This window comes from Propithecus coquereli, unplaced genomic scaffold (genome assembly GCF_000956105.1).
Source record: "Propithecus coquereli isolate 6110/MARCELLA unplaced genomic scaffold, Pcoq_1.0 Scaffold44, whole genome shotgun sequence".
NCBI lineage: Eukaryota > Metazoa > Chordata > Mammalia > Primates > Indriidae > Propithecus > Propithecus coquereli.
The window spans coordinates 9,107,636-9,129,586 of NW_012150174.1; the positions used below are offsets into that span (position 1 = coordinate 9,107,636).

Sequence of the window (21,951 nt, forward strand, 5' to 3'; positions counted from 1 at the left end):
TAATATAAATATTCTTGAGCTTTGTTCTGGAATATAGTTAAGTTACTTGGAAACAGTTTGATCCTTTTGGGTCTTGCTTTTACAAGTTGACAAGCAAGACCAGAGCAGTATTTAATTTAGAGCTAATTATACCCCACTAATAAGGCAAGACCCATCAGAGTACTCTGCTCAATGCCTTAGGAATTAAGAGGTTATCCAGTCTTGCTGGTGGGAACAGGCAGTACCCCAGGCCCTGTGTGAGCTTTAGAATACTGTTCCCTCAAATCCTTTTGGGTGATTCCTCAGCCTCCTATAGTTTTCTCATGTGCACATGCTCATCAGCACTCTGATGAATATACTGGAGGGGGACTTCTGTAGATCTCCAGAATTCTCCCTCTGTGTGGCTCTCTAGTACCCTGCCCTGTGAACTCTAGCTTCCTTGGCCTCCCAAAATGCTCAGCTCTCTCTCTTCAATTTAGGGAGTTTGCCAGGCTCCATCTAGGTTCCCCTTTCTTACTTTCAAGGCAGTAAGCTGGGGCATTTAGTTATATGGCTCACCTTCTTTGCTTCTCAAGTTTCAGGGATCACCGTCATTCGTTGCCTGTTGTCCACTGCTTTATATGAAACATTATGTGAAACCATTGTTTCGTATAGTTTGTCTTGTATTTTAGTTGTTTTATGTGGGAAGATAAATCTGGTCTCCGTTGGCCAGAAGCAGAAGTTGACTATTTTTAAATTGACGTTTTTAGGCACAGAAGAGCACACATAATTATCTTGTAAAATATCTCTGGAGAACAAGAAATCAGCCTAAATAATATATGCCAGCTCTAGCTTTCACATTTAGTTTTTGGAACAGATTTCTAAATTTTTGCACAAAAGCCAAAGAGCAATTGATATAATTTGATTACTTTGGTCCCTGATTTCATTAAGAGATGAAAAAACATTTTCCCCTACAGGATATGTTTCTGGCTCAAATATGGTATTTTTGAAATTTCCAAAATAATATTTGACCAAAAAAAAATCCCTTTGGAAAACATAGTCGTATTTAAGTTATCTTATATGAGTTCTTTCCCTGTCAGAAAAATTATTCTGCACGTAAAGTTCATTTTTTACGTTAAACCTCATATGCTCCATTTTTATACAATTTCTTAAAGAAATCTTCCTGTTGCTTATGAACTATAGGAATTATTATCGTATCTTTAAGCAAGCAATAAGTAGGTATATTGTTCAGTCATGTAGATATTACTTAGAAAAATAATTAATAATACCCCTTCCTGTTGTCATATTCCCCTGCCACTGCCAAGAAGTTATTCCTAGACTAATGGCTTCATTTAAATAATTACAAGTAAACATTTACGTCTTGCAGTTTGACCAAATCTTCCATTGCTGAGAAGGAGTTTCCTCTTAGGACTCACAAGGAATTTTGACTGTAAAGGAAAACTTTACCTATTTAGGTACAGAGATATGAATTGCAGCATTGTTTGTAGCAACAAAAGACAGAAAAAAGTCTAAATGTCCTTCTAGCAGAGATTAGTTAAATAAGTTATGTCATATCTATACACTGTATGTTTAAAAAGAATAAACAGCTCTAACATGTGCTAATACATAATGGTCTACAAGAAATATTGACAAGAGCAGTGAGATATACAGATACACTTGCACACACACACACACAAGCTTAATCATGCTTAGTCTGTCTCTAGAGGAACATATAAGAATCCGATAACTGTGATTGCCTATGGGGATGAGAACTGAAGATTGCGATAGAAGGGAGAGATTTATTTTTCACTGTATACTTTTATGCTGTTTACTTTTTTTTAAAACCATATACAAAATGTATTACTTTTCATACAAACCCCTGTTTTTAAAAAAGAAGAAAAAGAAAACAAACTCTTCCTGTTTTGACTTCTCTAATAGGAGTGATCGACACAGAAATTGCCCTATTTGTCGCCTACAGATGACTGGAGCAAATGAATCTTGGGTGGTGTCAGATGCCCCCACTGAAGATGATATGGCTAACTATATTCTTAATATGGCCGATGAAGCAGGCCAGCCCCACAGGCCATGACCTTGGGGTGAAGGTCTTCTGTTGCTATTGTGGGCTACAAATACTTTGGTCGTGGGGGAAGAATGCAGGGTTATTGTGGCACAGACACAGAAAGATCAATTTTCCCCACCCTCTTATTTTTTCTATTCTGACAATTTGTCTCATTTTTTTAAATAAACTTTCCATGTCTTCCATTTATGGTAAACTAAAATTTGCTACTGTTTTAGACCATATTTTCCTATTATTTATCTGTTCTAATGTGTATTAGAACTAATTGCTCTTGAATCCTTTGCTAAAGGTAACAGCAACATTTCCAGAGGCTTCTGAAATACTACTGTTTTTCAGGGCAGGAGTATTCTGGAATCTTTTTAGTTAGGTTTAAAATAAACCTTTAATGTTAAAAAGTTGTAGCTATCTGAGAGAAAATTTTAAATGACTAAAAATGTAGACTACATGCAAGTACATGTTACTACTATAAACAAGTCTTTCTGCTGGAATCTAAGGACTATTTATGCCCTCTTGTGGTTAATTATTGTTCCTTTAATAATTTTTACTTGAAATGATCCACAATTATTTCATAACTTTAGTTGTGTGTTTTGGAACTACTGTACATGTTATTTACTTAAGGTGTTTGGTTTTTTTGTTTTGTTTTTTGTCATGCTGTACAATTTGGGTGAGGTCTCTTAAGTTGGGTGTGACTGCCTTGCAGGTGGATTTCTGCTGGGGAATCTTCTTGGCAGTTCTGGAAATGCTTTCCTACCGCTGGGTAACTGTACTGAATGGTTTTGATAATGCTTACACAACTTAGAGTTTCTGGAGGAAATTTTTCTGTATCACAACTACTAAATTTTATATTTCCAAATTATAAGTCATTCAATATTGGTTTATGGTGCTTTCATTTTCTTAACTTGAAGGCATCTTTCTGAGGTTTCAGAGTCCACAGATTTCTTAGATTAAGAGAGAAGAAAACAGGGTGCAGCTTTTTCGCTGTATATACATAAAACATCTCAGAAAATTAAATAATTTGGCTTTCTTACTGTTTCACTGTACTTCCTTTGAAATACTCTGAAAGAATATAGTAATAATGGAATTGTGACCTTCAGTAGCACCTCAACCATTCGTTTTTTAATCAACTAAAATTTTTAACATTAACATTTCAGTATATAATAAGAATCTGTCTCCTTTAAAAAGTATTTTAACATTCCATGTAACTTTTCTGACCTATAATTGGTAAGTTGCCAATATTACTATTTTCCTAAACCAAGATACTCAATTTAAATTGCTGCTTATTGATGACAGAATTTTTGGATACTAAAATAATACCCATGCAAGTAAAATAAAATGCATTACAAGGAAAAACATCTGACCAAAGGTAGCTTGATTTTACCCCAAAAATACTGAACACTAATCCATTGGCATTCATGATGGAGACAGCTAACTACCAAATAGCCAAATACTCACTATGATGGAGGTTTATGCAAGCAGAGTACTTGGGGTTCTATCATATCAAGAAAGTCTCTTACTTGTTTGTAGGTTCCTACTTTAGAAACTGGAACTTTTTCTGTAGTTTTGACACTATTTTAGCAGTGAAACCTTTTTTTCAAGTAAAATCTTACACACAACCCTTACACACACATGTGCATACACATATCCTCTACCCCACTATATAAAATTCATGTTTTATTAATAGAAATTTCCTTATGTAGTATATAAATTTTATATACTATGATAACTAAATATTAAGTAAACCAATAAAAACACATATTAATGCATTGGTGATATCCAGTATATTTGAATTTGGTGAGTAGCAGATTTGTATGATGGGAATTGGTTTTTAAATTGTTTTTAAATTTCTTTAAATTAAATTCAAGTCAAATTTGCAGAACCTTGAATCTCCTCCATGGAACCTTAGTAGTCCATGGAACATATTTTGAAAACCTTGGGTTAGATGATCCTCTGAGATCTTTTCCAACTCTATGATTTTAAATTGTCCTTTCGGATTAGACTTGCTGAATTTATTTCAGATTGCTTAATTTAAAAATGTTTCTGAAAATAAACAAAGTTACTTTATAGAGTTTGGGATCTTTTCAGGTAGAGCTAATGATTTTATCCCCCAGAGTCCTTCACCTTTCAAGGAATTATTTACAATGAGCTCAGTGACTTGATAGTGCCCAAACCTTTTTATTTTACCATATTAGCTCAAAGACACTAACTGACCTACTGTGAAACGTAAAATGTTTTTATTAGCCTTATCAGATGAGCACAATTCTTTGCTCACTCCATAAAACTGAGTGATGATTCTTTAGATGTGAATGTTAGGTAGGTTCTACTGTAATAACTAATCGTAAAAGTTATAAATTTGTTTGATGGATGAAATGTACACTTTTTGTATTCTGTACAGCTTTTTCTTTTTTAAGATGAAATACTTAAATGTATTTATTATGATAGGAAATATAATGTGTGCCTTCTTGGATTTGTGAAATGGTTTCATAAACTCTTAAGGAATTTGTTTTATAAGTCATGAAGTGTTCCCTATCCTGACTCAATAACAATGGGTTTACTCGTATTATAATGCTATAGAACTTTAGTTTGAGAAAATGAATTTGAATATGTGCTGAATTTAGAGGTTGAAAATAATAGTATCTGTTTTTAGGACAAACTGATAGATTGTGCAATAAATAATCTTTGGCAAATCTTAGCTATATGAGTTTTTTTCTTACATAAGGTCATATTCTTATATACTAAATCTTTATGTTCCTTAGAGCAGCAGTCCCCAACCTTTTTGGCACCAGGGACTGGTTTCATGGATGACAATTTTTCCATGGACTGGAGTGGGGCAAGGGGTGTGGTTTTGGGATGATTCAAGCCCATTACATTTATTGTATGCTTTATTATTACATTGTTAACCTCTCTGCTAATGATAATCTATATTTGCAGCCACTCCCCAGCGCTAGCATCACTGCCTCAGCTCCACCTCAGATCATCAGGAATTGGATTCTCATAAGGAGCACACAACCTAGATCTCTCGCATGCACGGTTTACAGTAGGGTTCACCCTCCTATAAGGATCTAATGCTGCCGCTGATCTGACAGGAGGAGCTCAGGTGGTGATGCAAGCAATAGGGAAAGGCGATAAATACAGATGAAGCTTCGCTGGCTTACTTGTTGATCACCTACCGCTGTGCAGCCCGGTTCCTAACAGACCACTACCAGTCACACATGTGGCCTGAGGACTGGGGACGGCAGCCTTAGAGGACTATTCTATATTGTGTTCTGGGAGTTTGTAATGTTTGTGTGCTATGTTTTAAGATTCATTTCACATTGGTATCAATTGCCTTATATCTAATATATATTTGGATAATAAGACTGCTTGAAAATATATTTTGGTTCAGAGTTTTTTTTTAACATTAGGAAGTTGGGTTTATTAAAAGGCAGTCTGAAGAATTTGCATTTTTAAATTTTTTTTTTGATAAGTCAAGCTTTACCTAGGAATAAGAAAACTACTTGGAGATTAGGGAAATCAGCTGATCACTCACATTTATGATGGACTACACACTGACAATAATATAAAAACAGTTGACAGCAGACTTTCATTTGTTTTTGTCTTTTTATCCTATTGGACAGTAAAAGGAATTGATAAAATACTCCTACCCTGTGGTAGTTTGATGTTTACCTTGTAAAATGATTTCTACTATATAAGAATGTAATTAGAGAAACATCGTAGAATCTTAGTGCTGAAAAGAGCAAAGGCATTTATAAGAGGAGGTGGCAGTTTATAATTAAATTTACTGATGCGTATCATCATACTGTGGAGAAATATACGTTTTGCTACTGAGACTGAAAGCCTCCACAGAGATATATTTTGATAATCTTATAGCTATTTATAGGCTTACTGTCATCTTCTGTCTTACTAATTGCAAAACTTTCCAAGGAACTGTGTTTATCTATCTGATTAGTGTTCCCTTTATTGAAGTTAGTTACACTTGTTCTTTGTAACAGTCATAGTTCAGATGTAGAATATTTAGATATATCACCAATATATCACCTTCAGTTGAGATGAATGAAAGCCAGGAAAAGGTGAATATTGTTTCACCAACACAGCACTCAGAAACAAGAAAAGAGAAAGTCAGAGAGATGTGCTTTCAACTCTGCTTTAATCCAAGAGGAAATAAAGGCCCCAGGAACAGGCCTTGATAAAAACCAAACCGGGAGCTGTGATTTGTTTTCATGAGGCAAAGAGCAATGACATTAATCATTTCAACAATACACTTGAAGTAACACATAAAGTGAACGTGAGCCCTTCAGGATAGGTAAGGTATAACATGCCTCAAAAACTGTTCCTTTTAAAACCTAGGCCAATATATAATTGCCTTTGATTCCAACTGTGAACACAAAGGAAAGCAGGATTCATCCCCAGAAAGGCCAGTTAAGTATGACGACATAATAAAAGTGCAAAGTGCTATAGAAAAAGGTGCCTGAGAAGCTTGCAGGATAGGTAAAAATCTAACGCATGTTGGCTGAACAGATTAAAATAATAATATCCGGGGAAAAGGAAACGAATGTGTGGCTTTGCTCATGAGCTATTAGGTCATTAAATATGAAATGTCCAATTGTGAACCAAAAATGTAGTTTATTAGATCTCAAACAAGAAGTACAATTAATCAAAGTATGTGCCTAAACTATCAACAGTTTTGCCATCTTAACTTAAGTAGCTTGTTTATGGCAGCAGTGGAGAAGCCTGGAGAGTGAGTGGTGATGAAATTGCAAAAGGCATTTTCCACAGCTTACTGGGAATTATTTTTCCTTGCAAGAAGTGCTCCAAAGCCTGGAAGAAAGTGGTAGTCAGCTGGTGCAAGGTCTGGTGAATACAGTTGATGACAGAGACTTTCCAAGTCCAGCTTCTGTAGTTTGAGTAGCATTGTTTGAGCAACATGTGGACGAACGTTGTCTTGCAACAGGATTGACCTATCTCTATTGACCAGTCTCAGCTGCTTAATCACAAGCATCCTTATCATTTCATCCATTTGGCTGCAGTAGATATCTGCTGTAATAGATTGACCAGGTTTCAGAAGCTGTAGTGGGTAACACCAGCGCTGGACCACCAAACAGACACTGTTAGCTCTTTTTGATGAATATTTGGTTTTGGACTGTTTCGGTACTTCATCTTTATCCATTGTGCCAAACACTTGCAATTGTCAAAAATAATCCATTTTTCATCACACGTAACAATACAGTATAGAAATGGTTCGCCTTTATGTTGTGACAGCAAAGAAAGACAAGCTTCAAGACGATTTCTCTTCTGATGCTCGTTTAATTCATGTGTAACCCATCTATCCAGCTTCTTTATCTTGCTGATTTCTTTCAAATGGTCCAATACTGTTGGAATAGTAATGTCAAACCTTGCTGCTAATTCACACGTATGTTGAGTTGGGTTCACTTCTACTGTAGCTTTCAGCTTGTCATTATCCACCTTGGTCTCAGGTCACACACATGGCTCATTTTCAAGGTTAAAATCACCAGAACTGAACTTCTCAAACCGTTGACATACTATGTGTTCATTAGCCACATCCTTGCCAACCACTTTGTTGATATTTCGAGCTATCTGTGCTGCATTGGTTCCACTATGGAAGTCATATTCAAAAACAACACGAATTTTTGACTTACCCATGGTTTCACAAAAATTGCTCTAAAAAAATTTGAAAGATAATCACAAGCCAAAACATGCTTTGCAAGACTGAGGATGTACCTTCACAATAAAAATAAAACAAGGAGTGTCAAAGTGAAATGTCAGAGATATCAACTGTCAAACTTAGTACTTAAGGAAATGGGACATTTCATACTTAATAACCTAATAATGTAATAGGACAGAAGTTAGAGAAAAAGCCAAGGTTTCCCTTCTGGGTCTGGTGAGCTTCAGTTTGAAAATTTTGAGTTTTCCTAGAGAATGTCATTCATGTCTGAGTCTCAGTAAAAGATAAATTAGTGGTTATTATGATAGCTTTGCATGATGCCCAATCTTAAAGTAATAAGCTTTAACATTTATATAAATATGATTAATTTGAAATAGTTTTAAATTACTGAGCCACAGTCCTAACAAAAGATACTTGATACAGATAAAATAACAATGAAAAACTGTACAGTAATTCCTACGCTGCAAATGTATACAAACAAAGGCTTTTCAAAAATAATGAATCCCTAAGATAACAATGGGTTTTCATTCAATTTCTTTTTTTTTTTTTTTTGAGACAGTGTCTCAGAGTGAGTGCCGTGGCGTTAGCCTAGCTCACAGCAACCTCAAACTCCTGGGCTCAAGCAATCCTACTGTCTCAGCCTCCCGAGTAGCTGGGACCACAGGCACGCGCCACCATGCCCGGCTAATTTTTTTCTACATATATTTTTAGCTGTCCAATTAATTTCTTTCCATTTTTTGGTAGAGACGGGGTCTCGCTCTTGCTCAGGCTGGTCTTGAACTCCTGAGCTCAGAACGATCCGCCCGCCTCGGCCTCCCGGAGTGCTAGGATTACAGGCGTGAGCCACCGCGCCCGGCCTTCAATTTCATAATTAGCTGTAAGACAGCATATATTTTTGCCTAGTAAAAAGACAACATTTATAGTTCTATATGCTAAGTTGACCAGTGGAGGGGACCGGCATTATAAAGTCACAGGGTAAAATAATCTAGAGTCAAATAAGCAAGTTCACAGGCAAAAATAGGCTCTTCTAACTTTTTAATGATTCAAAAGGATGTCTTGTAATCTGAATTTGCCCACAGAAATAGATAGGAAGGTTCTTGAGCAGCTTATTGAGTACTAGGAGCACATATCCTTAAAAAGTTGCCAAAAGAAACTCATTTAGTTATTCAATAATGTATTTATTGAGCACCTACTACATAACTAGGCACTAGTAAGACAGATGAAAAGTATACTGGTAAAGCTTAAATTCAGATTAGTTTTTAAAAAATGCTTTCTTCCTGGCCCCTGGGACCACTATATCTTTGAAAGAAGTCTTCATATTAGGGAAGGGAGAAATTTTACCTTTTAAAAAAAAATGTGCCAGGTTACAGTGATACAAAAACAAAACAAAACTAATATTTGTGTGACCTAATGGAATAGTCCTGGTGGAAAGGACTGGATTAGGAATAAGGAAACCTAGTTGCAGTCCTATTACTCATTAGCTGTGTGACCTGAAGCAAATTTCACTTCTCTGGCCCTATCTCTTCATCAGTAACATGATAATTGGGCTACAATCGTAGAATACTAGAGCCAGAAGGAACAACGATCATCTAGTCCTGTGCTTTTCAATGTCCTTAGTCCAAATGAAAATATTATGTAGCCACCCCAATGTAAAACTGATGAAAGCAGAGTCACTTTGACAGCCTCAGAGTCTCACTCTGCCCCACCCTGAAGTGGCCATAACAGAACACCATTTGAAAACCACTCATCTAGAAGGACCCCTCGCTTTCTAGATGAGGCAACCAAGACTCAGATTAGGAGACACTGTTCTGAGCACATTTGGCTGCCTAACTAGAAAGCAGAGGGAGGGCTAAATAAAATAGTTTAAGAAATTCATTAAAAATGCAAATTGTCAAGATGGAAGCCTTCTATTTTAACTCTGTCAAAGTGGCCCCTTTATGAAATGGAGCTTTGAAATTGATTTTGTTTAAGGCAGCCAGCCAGTGGCTGAAATGAACAACTACCAATGTTAGCCTACAGGGCCTGTAGAGAGGAGTATGGTAGAAAACTACACAGACCTCTCATGTCAGTTGGCATTTGACCATGGAAAATCCTGGCCCAAATAATTCGAGCACTGGCGGTTTCAAGAGAAATATTTGGAAAATTGTGAACAAGTATAGACAAGTGCCCAGCTCCCAGATCTCTAAGGAGAAGTCACCATCTATTACTCAGAAATAATAGAACTGTGGGCATGTGAAATCTTATAGTGAACAGTGTGACCAAAATTACCAGTTTGAAATTTCTTCAGAGGCATCCTCTTCCTGGAGGAAAGGCCTGGTTTGGTATCTTGACCACTAATAGCCACAGCAGACTTGAAATTAAACCAAAAAGTTAAAATGCATGTCAAGTGCTGGACCTATTTGGTCAAGGCTGTCATCTCTTCTGATTTCATGGCATCAGACAGAAAGCTAAGCTCATTGCATAAGGTCTCATATCGGAATGCCATCCGGATCTGAGCAACATTTGTCTTTCGAATATCATTTCCTTCAGGTCCTTCTTTATAATAATTTTTTCCCAGAAACTTCTGCTTTTCCTATGGACCAAGAGAAATACAAAGGAAACAATTCACTTTCTATATCCACATGAGCAGCTTCAAGATCAGCCACAGCAAATCAGACTAGTCCCCCTGAGGCAGAGCCTCAATCAGGACATCTCATCCCCACAGAACTCTTAGAGAATTCACCCTGACAACCTCAGTCATTCCTCACATGACCTTTCATTCCTGACTCTGCTTTTCTTGATCAGAAAAAAAAGATAAAATCTGTAAGAGCTGCTGGGGATGGAGAAGTCAAGGTGGAGGCTTGTATAAGACTCTAAGTCCCGCCTGGGAGTTGACAAGGACAGACAATAAGTATTCCTGGGAGGGCCAATCCAAGGAACCAAACTGCACATGAAGAGAATCTTAAGCCTTTCACTCTTGTGCATCATCATCCAAGAAGAGCAGCACCTAATGCAGCCGCTCCCCATACCAATGACATCACCCAGGGACCCGAGATACCATCCAGAACATGGTTCTCAGTGCTCCATGTCAGAATTACTTATGGAGCTTTACAAAAAGTTGCTGATGCCCGTCTTCAAGGTTTCTATTCAATCTAGATACTGTTCATCTACTCAAGAAATGCTGAGTGCTTACTGTGTGCCAGGGACTGTTCTAGGGCCTGGGGATATGATGCTAAACAAGTCTTTGCACAGCAGAGCTTACATTCTAGAGGGAAAGACACATAGCTAAATACATCAGTAGTAATAAACATTATGAAGAAAAACAGATTAAGAGGATAGAGAATGATGGCAGGCGTGTGGCTGCTTTGAAATGGGTGATCAGGGAAGGCCTCTCCAAGGAGGTGACATCGAGTAGAGGTCTGAAAAAAGGGGGCGGGAGCAGCCGTGAAAACTCAGGAATCTGAATGTCAATGTGCCAGAGACCCTGCCTGTTCTTTCATCACGGGTCCCAGTGCCTAGAAGGTGCCTTGGCACACAGTCAGCTGTCACCATTTGTTGAAAGGCTGGGAGTGACAGAGGCAGCATCGTCACATGCCATACCTGATGCGAGAGGCCGCTCTGCAGCACGCTATTCCTGGCGATCTCACACAAGTCGCACGTGCTCAGCTTCCACACTTGAGCTGCGATGGCATATTCTTCCATAAGTGCTTCCTAGATCCCTCCCCCAAAAGTACGTGGATTAGATGGGAGAAAATCCATTTCAATGCTTCACATATTTCCAAAGCTAAAAACATCAGACATTGCAGAGTTAATTTTTTCCTTTACTAACTAGCACCTGGATCAGCAAACATCACACCTTAAATTCCTAACTCCTAAGGTCTTTTTGTGTGAAATCACAGGTTATTAAAGAGAGAGATAAAAGCACATCTCCACATTTATTCATTGACCAGCACTGAAAGCCTGTCATGTTTGAAGCTCTGTGCCAGTCAGCGGGGACGCCAGTCTCTGCTTTCCTGTGACAGCCCCCAGTCATGCCATTTTTAGTACCTGCCCTCTAGCTTTGCATTTTATAGATTGTCCAAATGTATACATACACACACACACACACACACACACATACACATACACGAATAAAGTACTAAGAGCAGAGACAGAACCTTGAATAAGAATGAGAAGTGATTGTAGGATAAGCAGTAAGACAGTATGAAAAGGATTTGGGTTTGAGCTGTGGTTTTGCTTTCCCTTCTGGGATGTAAGTGTCTGCCATTAGTCACCAACCCTTCCATTGCCTCGCTAGCCTAGAGCAGTGCTTCTCAAAGTATGGTCCAAGGACCCCTGGGGGTTCCCCAACCTTTTGAAAGGGCTTCCTTTCCCAATTATGTATCTTTATGAGGCAAGTTTTTTTTTTTTTTTTTTACATAATTTGATAAAAACAGCAAATGGGATGTGGAAGCAGATGTGAGAATCCTGATTCTATTAAGTAAGACATTAAAGAAACTTAGAAAACTCTAAGACAGTACCCTTCTCTATTTTTGTTTGCGGAAATAAAGTTATTTTCAGAAAAATTGCTATTTGTGTAATATTTAATAGGTTTATTAATGTTTTTAAATAATATTTTTTAATTTCTCATTAGCTTCTAACAAAGTAAATACCAGTAGATATGACCCACATAAGCAACAGCTCTTTGAGGGCCTCAATTCTCATTAAAGGGGTCCAGAGACCAAAATGTTGGAGAACATCTGTCCTAGAAGATTCTGGCGCTTCTATTTTTGCTAACCAATGGCTGGTCTTATCAACACCATCAGTGTACTAGGTAGATACTTGTGGCTGGTCCCCATGCATGATACCTCCTTCCCCTTCTCTTTTCTCAGAGATTCAAGGTATAATAATAATAATCATTGATTTAAAAGGTAGCTAATCTTTTGAATACAAGCTATATGCTGACACTATATTAGACTCTGATTCATGACCTTAGTCCTCACAGTAAGGTAGAGGTTGAGACAGTTTTACTCCATCTTACAGATGAACAGGGATTCTAAACAGAGGCCTAATAACTTTCCAAGGTGACGGAGCTAGTAGATATCAAAGAAAGGGAAAATAGAGAAAAGCAAAGATATTAAATTGTGCCTTCAAAGGTGCAAGGACCCCAAAGAGAGGGCTCCTGGAAGGAACGCTTTTCCCTCACCAATGGCTTACCTCTTGTCCTCACTGGACCACCAACCCCACCCCAAAAGCAGAACTGAGCCATGGTCTCAGGTCCCTACAATGGGAGGACAGGCTAGGACTGATGCCTGCTGGGTCACCACTGTCCTTACCCCAAAGTCCTCACCTTCGTGTAATGGAACTGCATGGGGTCATCAGTGGAGAGAGAAACATGCAGTCCCTTGTGCAGGAATTCCCTCAGAGGGTTCTTGGAATATTCAAGGAACAGACTGTTGTTGCTAAGAGGAGACATGGCAATGGGGATCTGAGCAAGGTAGTAGAGATACTGCAATACTGGACTCTGCAAAAGAATCACCAAACTCATGAGACAAGTGCCAGAAAGTGTGGTGGGGGGAGGGTGGAGAGAGGGAGACAGGGAGGGAAGATGCATTCATCAGTGGAAACCAGGGGTCTGAGCAGTATCTGCACAAGTGTCCAAACCAACCCTGAGTTCCCAAGCCAGGACACCCAGACCCACTGTCCCCTTCGTCTCCTTCCTACATCACATGCCCAGCCCTCTCTGGCACCTGCCCGCTGTTTGAAGTGCTCACTCTCTCTGCAGACTGGAGGTACGCCTCAGGGCAGGAAGGGCAGCCGACCCCAGCCTGCATCTTCTGCTCCCCTCCCCCAGGCATGGACCCATCAGGCAGTCCGGGAGATGCCCCACTTTTGCCGTTTTGTCACTTTGACTGCAAACATTCAGTCGAGCCTGTAAACACTCCAGCTCCTCGGAGATGAGCCCTGAAGGGATGGGAAGGGTCAGACCTGACCGGGCTAGCATGGTTTTCTGATGTAGCAACCTGCCCCACCCACCCCACCCAAAAATGTGACCTGGGGTTAGACCTCGCCAGGACCAGGGCAAGGGACACTGTTCCTATGGAAGTGATCCAAAATTCAGAGAAGACCATGCACACCAGTGGAAAGGTAGATGGGCTCTGTGTCCAACAAGTGTGGGCTGGTCAATTATAGACCGGGTGGCAGACCCTTTATCCAACAATAGTCTTTGGAATGAGGAGCACAGAGATGATGGGCAACACCGAACAATGTTACACATGGGGACAAAGTAGGAACCAAAAATCTGTGTTCACTGTAAGAAGCACATTAAAAATATGCTCTGGAAACAACATGGAAATTGGAAGTATTAAAAAGCTAATGGTTGTTTCTATTAAAGTAATAGCAACAAGGGGTTTTTTTTTCCCATTTCTCCATTTTTTGGAAAATCTAAAATGTGATGAGTTTGATTATATTACTTTCATAATTACCAATGAAACCAAGGTGACTACAGACATCGCAGCCCACGTAAAGGCCTCAACCTTCTGGCATCACTGGCCAAGACTCCCAGGGGCAACAGGAGCCCAGAACAGGACAGTCACTGCAGGGCCAGCTCCCGTGAGTGGCCTAGTTACCTTCTTGAGGAGAAGCCCATGGGAGATGTTGTCGGCAGTTAGGAAGGCAGACACCAGGTGGGTGATGGAGCCAGCCTCTCCACAGTGTGGCCGGAACAGGAATGTGCTCAGGCTGCGTTCCCTGTAGGAGAAGGAGGGCCCCAGTTCAGGAAGGACCCCTGGTTTCCTCTGCCTGGGGCCCGTACCCACAACTGGGACCAAATCTGTGGGCAACAGCCACGCATGGCAGGGTCAGCATGGCTGACCCAGTGCACCCTGGAAACTACCCCTCCTAAAATGCAGAGCCCCTCAGAACCAAGAGGCATCATCTCTGGGGGCAGAGAGTGGGCCTAGTGGTGGAAAGAGACCCTGTCTGCCAGGCACTCTCCTCTACCCCTCCTTACCAGGCCATGTGTCCCACATTCACAGACCTCCAGAGCAGGAAAGGCCTTGAGAAACTATTGAGCCCAGCCTCTGTGTCATAAAAATGGGCAAACCCAGGCCCAGAGAGTGGAATCTATGGTCCAAGCTGCTAGAGCAGATCAGTGACAAAGCTGGAACTAGAACTCCCATCTCCAAAAGCTCAGCCCAGGACTGCCTCCAGCCCACCAGGCCATTTCTTTCAATCAGGGCCCCATTTGAAACCTCCACACCCACAAACTAGCATGGGCTTAGGCTGAGAGAGTGGCCCCAAGGCCCAGCATGGGCAGGCAAGGTGCAAGGCTCATAGGGAGAGGAATGGCCCTGGCAGCCAACCCCCCGCCCACCTGTGCCTTGTCTGTGTGTACTGGTGGGAGCCTGTGCATGTTACGCCATCCCTGAGGGCATGCATGGAGTTAGTGTTTGGATTCGCATTATTTGTACAGTGCCTGGGATAATGCCTGTCACAATGCAGATACAGTCATTTGCTGAAAGAATAGATGCATGTGTGAACATTGTTAGTGAGCATGCCTGTGTGTTGGCATGTCTCTGTAGTCTCAGGGATGTACAGGTGCACATGGACTGTGTTGGTGAGTGTTATGTATATATGAACACGTGTATGTATAGGGTGTGGCTCCATTGTATACTATATATGATACAGGTCTGTATTGGCATGTGTGTTGTGGTAGGCGTGTCTGCGTGTGTGTGTGGTCATGTGGAGACATGTCTTGTGTGGTATTCTGGGGAGTGTCATGTGTTTTGAGGTATGTGGGCATGCGGACATGTGTGTTGGTTCAGATGCACAGGGACACATGGATCACATGCACGTGCGAGTGCTAACACATGCACACAAACCTGCGGAGGTTGTTGAGCACCATGATGTTGGCATACATGTAGTACAGGTAGTAGCTGTAGGGCGGGTTCTGCTCACTGGTCCAGATGTCTGGGCTGGGGCTCTTGTCCGAGAACATGTGGTCACTGTGCTTGGACTCATCATCCACGCTGTCGAACCCCGTCACCTAGGCAGGAGGAGGGGTCCTGAGCTTCAAGACAAGGCAGACCAGGCCAGGATTCGGGCTCAGCTCAGCTTCCCGGGCTCAGAGCTGAGCTGCCAAAGGGGAGCCTAGGCCCCTTAGGTTCACACCTCAGCAGGGGACCGTGTGGCCTGGCTGAGGCCACATTCCTCCTAGGGATAGGGATGGGAAGTGGGTACAATGCCTAGGTCTGCCCTTCCAGAGCTTCCAAAGGTAGCCAGGAGGCCAGGCTGGAGAATGCCAAGCCCCTTGTATGGTGGTGGTGACAGTGGGAGACACTCAGCCAGGCCAGGTAAAGAGTGAAGCAGCCACACCCGCTGCTTGTCCCGCTGCTGTGCCAAGGCCCCACTGCCATCAGCAGCAGTGACAAGCCCTGCTTGAAGCAGTGCACACACATCAGTTATTCAGTACTCAGAGCAAGCCTGAGGGCGGGGTTGGCTGCGAACCTCATTTTACAATTGAGCAAACCAGGGCCACAGCAATTAAGGAAGTTGCCCAAGAGAGACGACCGGGCTCTGAGCACACATGGGCTCTGGGTGTGGACTCTTTGTGGCTGTGGGTGGAGGATGCCCTAGGGCATGTCCAGGTGCGGCCAGGAGAAACCAGCCAGATGCCTCACAAATTGACCAAGAGGGTCCTTGCCAGGCTGAGCCTCAGTTCCTGGGAGGCAGCTTTGCTCTCCAGTCCCCACCGGGAACTGCCCTCTGAGCTGGGCCAGAGGAGCCTCAGCCAACTCCCACTCTCCCACTGCAGTTATGCCTCATATGGGCCCTGCCTAAGTCACCAGAGTCTTCTGGCTAATCCCAGAGGCCAAGCCCCAACCGAGAATGTATTAATACCTATAGCGGACATGGGCTCTCAGCCAGCACGAAGGGGAGGTTTGCTAACAAGTGGCCTTTCACTCGGCCACAGCAGTGCTTTAGGGAGGGGCCCCTGAATACCAGACAGGAGGAAGAGATTGTCCACCTCACTTCACATGTGGCCCAAGCTGGGGGACTCCCAGCCGAGCTCAGGCTCCAGCCAGGTCTGCCAGCGTCTCCCATTGCTACGTGGGCAGGAGGGGCCCAGAAGAGCAAGGAACCACACGGGTCTTGGTCAGAATCTCCCCTGTCACGGAGCCCTACGTGTCAAAGGAAAGGACAGGGTCCCAGATACAGCTCTAAGCATGCCTGGGTGGGCCTGGGGAACCAGGAAGGATCCCTGAGCTGTGCTCTATGCTTCACCCGAACTTTCCAGGGCCCAGCAGGGGGACCATTCCAGCCCCTCACCCAGGGGCTCTGTCCAACTGATGCAGAGCCTCACCCTCGGGCCTCAGGCACGAAATACGTGCAAACCCTAGCTTCCTCCTCCTCCTCTTCCCTGCCAAGCCTGCTCTTCCCCCACTGTTGGCAGTGGCCCCTGAACACACACCATCCACCTTGCTACAAGTAGTCGGGCACCTAGGAGGCACCCAGACTCCCCTCATGTCCTCCAGTCTCTGCCCAGGTCCTGTCGGGGCTACACCCACACTTCTCGCCAACCCCACACTGCCCAGAGTCCCTGCCTGCCAATGCCCACAGCCATGGCTGCTAGATGCTGCACACCCCACTTTTCCTACTGGGGAGACAATACAGAATGGGGGTTCCGGGCACATGCTCTGGAGTCAGGCTACCTGGACAAGAATTCCAGTTCTATGCTTTTTAGCTGCGTGATCTGTTTTAATTTCCAGCTTCATAGGGCTGTTGTGAAGTTTAAATGAAATAATCCATGGAGAACACGTATCACAGTGTCTAACACACAAGAGGCACATAACTTGATTAACAAAATAGTGATAATAATAGGGTCATGTGAGGTGTACGTGAGGTCATGTGGTACGTGGCTAGGCCAGGCAGCAAGGGCTCAGTACACGTGAGCTGTCACCACTGGTTCAAGCTCCCCTTGGGCGTCCACGGCTGGAGCAAGCCCCTGGCTCTCATCTTGCCCCCACCCCCAGCTGCCTTCTGTTTGAGGCCATTCACCCCACAACAGCCAGAAGGATGTTGGTCTAAAACATAAATTCAACAATGTCCCTGTTTATCCCAACACTTTCTGGGCAACCCCTACACACACACACACCCACACACACTCACACACACACACACCCACACACACTGATGCCCAGCCCCCATGCCCAGCCCTTGGGCTCCTCCCTCCCCACCCCTTGTTGAAAACCACCCCATCACCTCCATGGGGAACTGAACTTGCTTCTCAGCACCTGACACTCTCTTCATCATCCCAGGCATCCCGAGGAAGGGCCAGCTCCCACCCCTTCACTCCCCTCCTGGTTAAGTCTCTCCCCATTGCTTCTCTCTCTTCCCTACAGCTAACCAAATATGGAAGAGTAATGTATTTTGTGGGGCTTGTTAACCAAACATGATGTGAGGACCTCTGTTTCTAGGCAAAAGCAGGAGAGTTCAAATGTCTGCCTTTTTCAAGAAGCCCCAAGGCTGCTTGGTGCCTCTAGGGGCTGAATCCAGTCTTTCCAGCCTCAGTGGCCAAAAACCAAGACCCCAATCTTTGCGTACCATGGCCCTTCCCAGCTAGGGGCACAGCCTGCCCCAAGACCACCACCACCACTCCCCGACCCCCAGGGCTGCCCCTAAGGAGAAGGGGACTTCTGCTCCCTGGGGGAGGCTCCCTTACATAGAAATTCAACTTCTTTGGGCTGGCAACCCCATGCCTGGGGCACATGGGTGATGGGGTCTGAGAAGCCACAGTGAAGGGCAAGGAGAAAACCTGACCCAACCCGCATGGAATCCACCCCCTCCCTCCGCCACTATGACCTTTGCCTGGGAAGCCCCCCCACACTTACATATTTAAGGAAGAGGTGAAGCTCCCGGTGATCTTGGGGGTTGATCGTGGCCTGGAAAAGGGGCAAGAAGATGTTCTCCAGCATCTTCCCAAAGCTTGGCAGCAGCTTCCTGGACCTAAATATGTCACTGGGGGTAGCAAAGACTTGCTTATTAGGTGGGCCTATCAGCCCCCTTGCCCTGGTGGAGGTCAGTCCCAGTCTCTTCCTCAGGCAGCCCGCGTCCCCATCAAACGCCCAGAGGAGAGTCCCACATGGCCTGAATACAGATCCCTTCTTTCCACCCACTCCCAGCAGCGTCAGAATCCTAGGCTCTGGTTTGCAAACTCGCCACCCGCCCACCTATGAGAGCACTTTCTCAAACAGAGGCCGTTCTGGGAGAAAGGTGGTGGGATTCAGGCTGACCAAGGGGCAGAGAGATGAGTCCTCAAATTCCCAGTGATGCAAACTCTCTGCCACTCGACTGTTTCCGTAAACCACACACCCCAGCCCATCCCGGGGCCGTGAGCCCCACACTGGCCAGCCACCTGGAGAGGACAGCGGAGGTGTGAGTGATACCAGGGAGAGGGCCAGCAATGTAGGCCACTGCCAGGTCACCCCCTACCCTGGCCTCAACAGAAGGGCAATCCATCCTCAACCCTCAATGAGAAGAAGTTCCCCAAGGACTCTGCCCATATATATTTTTCAAAGAATAAGGGTTAAGTGTCATGAGGACATCTTTGTCAATCACTCCTTCTTGTGGAAAAACCCCTGGAAGGAACCAGGCTGAGCTGACGCCAGAATAGGCCCTACCCCTCAATAGTGCAGTCTCAGCAGCCCATGTGGGACAGGGTGTCATCTTTGGAGGGCACAGGGCACAGAGCAGGGCCACCTCACTTACTAGATCCGAGGCACCTGAATGATCCAGCGCATGTTGGGCGAGTAGACCTTGTGCTGGATGAACCAGCGGGCCAGGCTGGTCCACTCCTCAGGACTGCGGCCGTAGATGGACAGCCGTGGCTCTGAATACTGGTACTTGCTGTCCTCCAGCTCCCGCGCCACCTCCTGGCACCAAGAAGAGTTTGGGTCAGCCCAAGAGCATCCCAGTCACACGGGAGACCCCCACCCCTTCCCCCCTGTCACTGGCCAGATCCTGCAGCTCCCTCAGCTCCCAGGCTAGAAGGTCAGATCTAAGTCCCCAGTGCTGCCCGCTGCCTGTGAGCACTCGCTCTGCTGTAGCAGAGGCTCCCCTGGGCAGGGAGGCCTTGGGTCAGCACCGCAATGCTGCCGGCAGCAGAAGCATCTCCACACAGAGCTAACCTGCACCCAGCCAAGTTCAGGCTGCAGAGAGACACAGCAGCCGGCCCAGGTGCTGTGACCTTGGCCAGGGGGGATGCTCTCCCCTCCTCTTCCCTGCAGTTGGCACACGCAGCACTGCCTGCCTGCACTCTGGCACTGGGCGCCTGGGCACCTTGGCCCCTGCCTGAGCCGATGCTGGACAGAGGGAGGGGAAGGAGACAGGAGGCCACGCAGGACCCCTACCCTCCGTAGGCAGATGCCGTTGGGTATCTGGGAGGCCTTGGAGAGGCTGAGGGCTCACTCACCTTGACCATCCTAGCCAAGTACTCTCCTCCCAGGTAGTTTTCAGTTTTCAAATACAGGTCACGCAGCTCACTGGCCCCCACAGGGTTGTATTTGGAGTTGAACTTGTCAAAGCGGTGGAACGTCTGCCGGCCCTGGGGGGAGGAGAACACCCCCAGGTCACCACGTCGTTCTGCAGCTACCACACACATTCTCCCCTCCAGGCCTTTACGAGGTGGCCTTCTGTGGGGCCACAGTGGAACCTGTCTTCCACGTCACTCGTTTCTTGCATGAAATCTTGGCCACTCCCGAGGGCCTGGACCATGGATCTACACTTGGTCAGCACAGGGTCCTTTTATGAGGCCCTCTGTGAAGGAGCGGCAAGGACCTCATGCTCCCAGGTGCCACAGCCAGGGACAGGGCTGGCTTAGGAGCAGAGGACGCCAGACTGTTGAACAGTCAATAATAAAGTGTTCCCTATGACTGCTCAGACTTTGTAAAGCACTTTCTCCATACTATATCATTCGATATTTTGTTTGTTTTTTTAACAAGGATTTTTAGTGTGGCAAAACATATGTAACACAAAATTTACCATTTTAATCATTTTTAATTGTACAGTCCAGTGGCATTAAGTACATTCACACTGCTGTGCAACCATCAGCTCCATCTATCTCCAGAACTTTTTCCTTGTCCCAAACTGTGTACCCATTAAACACTAACTCCCCTTTCCTTCCTCGCCCCAGCTCCTGGTAACCTCTATTCTCCTTCCCGTTTCTGTGAATTTGCCTACTCTAGATACCTCATGTAAGCGGAATGATATTTGGCCCGATGTGTCTGGCTGAATAACATTCCGTGGCACGGATATACCGCATTTTGTTTACCACTCATCTCCTGATGGGCTCGGCTCGCTTCCCCCTTCTGGCTGTTGTGAATGAAGCTGCTGAGAACATGGTGTGCAGGTATCTGTTCTAGTCCCTGCTTTCAATTCTTGTGGGTATACTCCTAGGAGTGGAATTGCTGGAGCTCACGCCAATTCTATACTTAACCTTTTTAGGAACCACCCTACTGTTTTCCACAGCAGATGCACCATCATTTAGTGTTTTAATAACTTTGTAAAGTTAGTAAAGCACATGGCAATCACCATTTTATAGGCAAGGAAATAAACGCTTAAGTGAGTTGCCTAAGGGCACAACACTCCTGAGTGGTAGGAGTGGGATTAGTACTGAGGCCCGTCTGACCCCAAGTCGCACGTGCTTTTCCCGTCCCATGGCCACCCCAGAGGCCACGTGACCTCTCACAGCCTCCACGGTTGGAAGAGAAAGCGCTGCCTCCACAGCCAGCCTCCCTCCAATCACGGTCCTGCGACTTTCAGGGGGCTGAGTCTGCAGTCAGGGCTGCTTTCTGATTGCAGCTCCGGGGCGGAAACTCACTCACCGCATGGACGTCCAGCGAGTCCACAGTGAGGTCGTAGGGGTCCATGTGCAGGCTGTCAAACACCTGCTGCAGGGAGATCTTCCGGCCCTGCTTCTCGGCCACAATCCTGTCGGGCTCTGTCTGGTACGTGTGCTTGATAAAGCGCAGCAAATGCTTCTGGTTCATGCAGGCAGCCGCGTGGATGTGCGTGTCCACCTGGAACACAGCACCCACCAGCCCGTGAGCCAGGCCACCTCCCCTGGTAACAAAAGTTAGGACATCCAACCCTCAGTGTGGAGCACAGAGCCTCAGCACCTCACAGGCCGCAGCAGCAGCCTCACCAATGCCAGGATCCCTCTCCCGTCCTCCACTGGGCTGTGGAACTGGTGTCCCTCCCTTCTGCCTTGCTGCCCAAT

General features: G+C 44.6%; 2 protein-coding genes across 8 annotated transcripts in view; one reads left to right on the plus strand and one right to left on the minus strand.

Moving 5' to 3' along the window:
• The window catches only part of RNF141 (ring finger protein 141), a 55,282-nt gene extending 52,433 nt beyond the window's left edge, over nt 1-2,849 (plus strand). For 2 of the 3 annotated variants that reach the window (XM_012654421.1, XM_012654420.1), the window contains one exon: nt 1,897-2,229. In XM_012654421.1, coding sequence (XP_012509875.1) covers nt 1,897-2,047 — 151 coding nt within the window. In that variant the 3' untranslated portion in view covers nt 2,048-2,229. Of the gene's footprint in view, nt 1-1,896; nt 2,230-2,735 lie in introns of those variants that run through there. The other variant, XM_012654422.1, reaches the window with a different exon arrangement.
• A 6,026-nt stretch (nt 2,850-8,875) lies between these two features.
• Nucleotides 8,876-21,951, minus strand: part of AMPD3 (adenosine monophosphate deaminase 3) — a 44,119-nt gene continuing 31,043 nt past the window's right edge. Inside the window, exons 7-15 of one of the 5 annotated variants that reach the window (XM_012654226.1) lie at nt 21,557-21,751; nt 20,146-20,277; nt 19,443-19,606; nt 18,566-18,692; nt 15,557-15,720; nt 14,303-14,423; nt 13,024-13,197; nt 11,295-11,405; nt 8,876-10,287 (exon numbers count right to left, since the gene is read on the minus strand). In XM_012654226.1, the coding sequence (XP_012509680.1) occupies nt 10,111-10,287; nt 11,295-11,405; nt 13,024-13,197; nt 14,303-14,423; nt 15,557-15,720; nt 18,566-18,692; nt 19,443-19,606; nt 20,146-20,277; nt 21,557-21,751 (1,365 nt within the window). In that variant the 3' untranslated portion in view covers nt 8,876-10,110. The remainder of the gene's footprint in view (nt 10,288-11,294; nt 11,406-13,023; nt 13,198-14,302; nt 14,424-15,556; nt 15,721-18,565; nt 18,693-19,442; nt 19,607-20,145; nt 20,278-21,556; nt 21,752-21,951) is intronic. The other 4 variants (XM_012654227.1, XM_012654228.1, XM_012654224.1 and 1 more) reach the window with 4 other exon arrangements.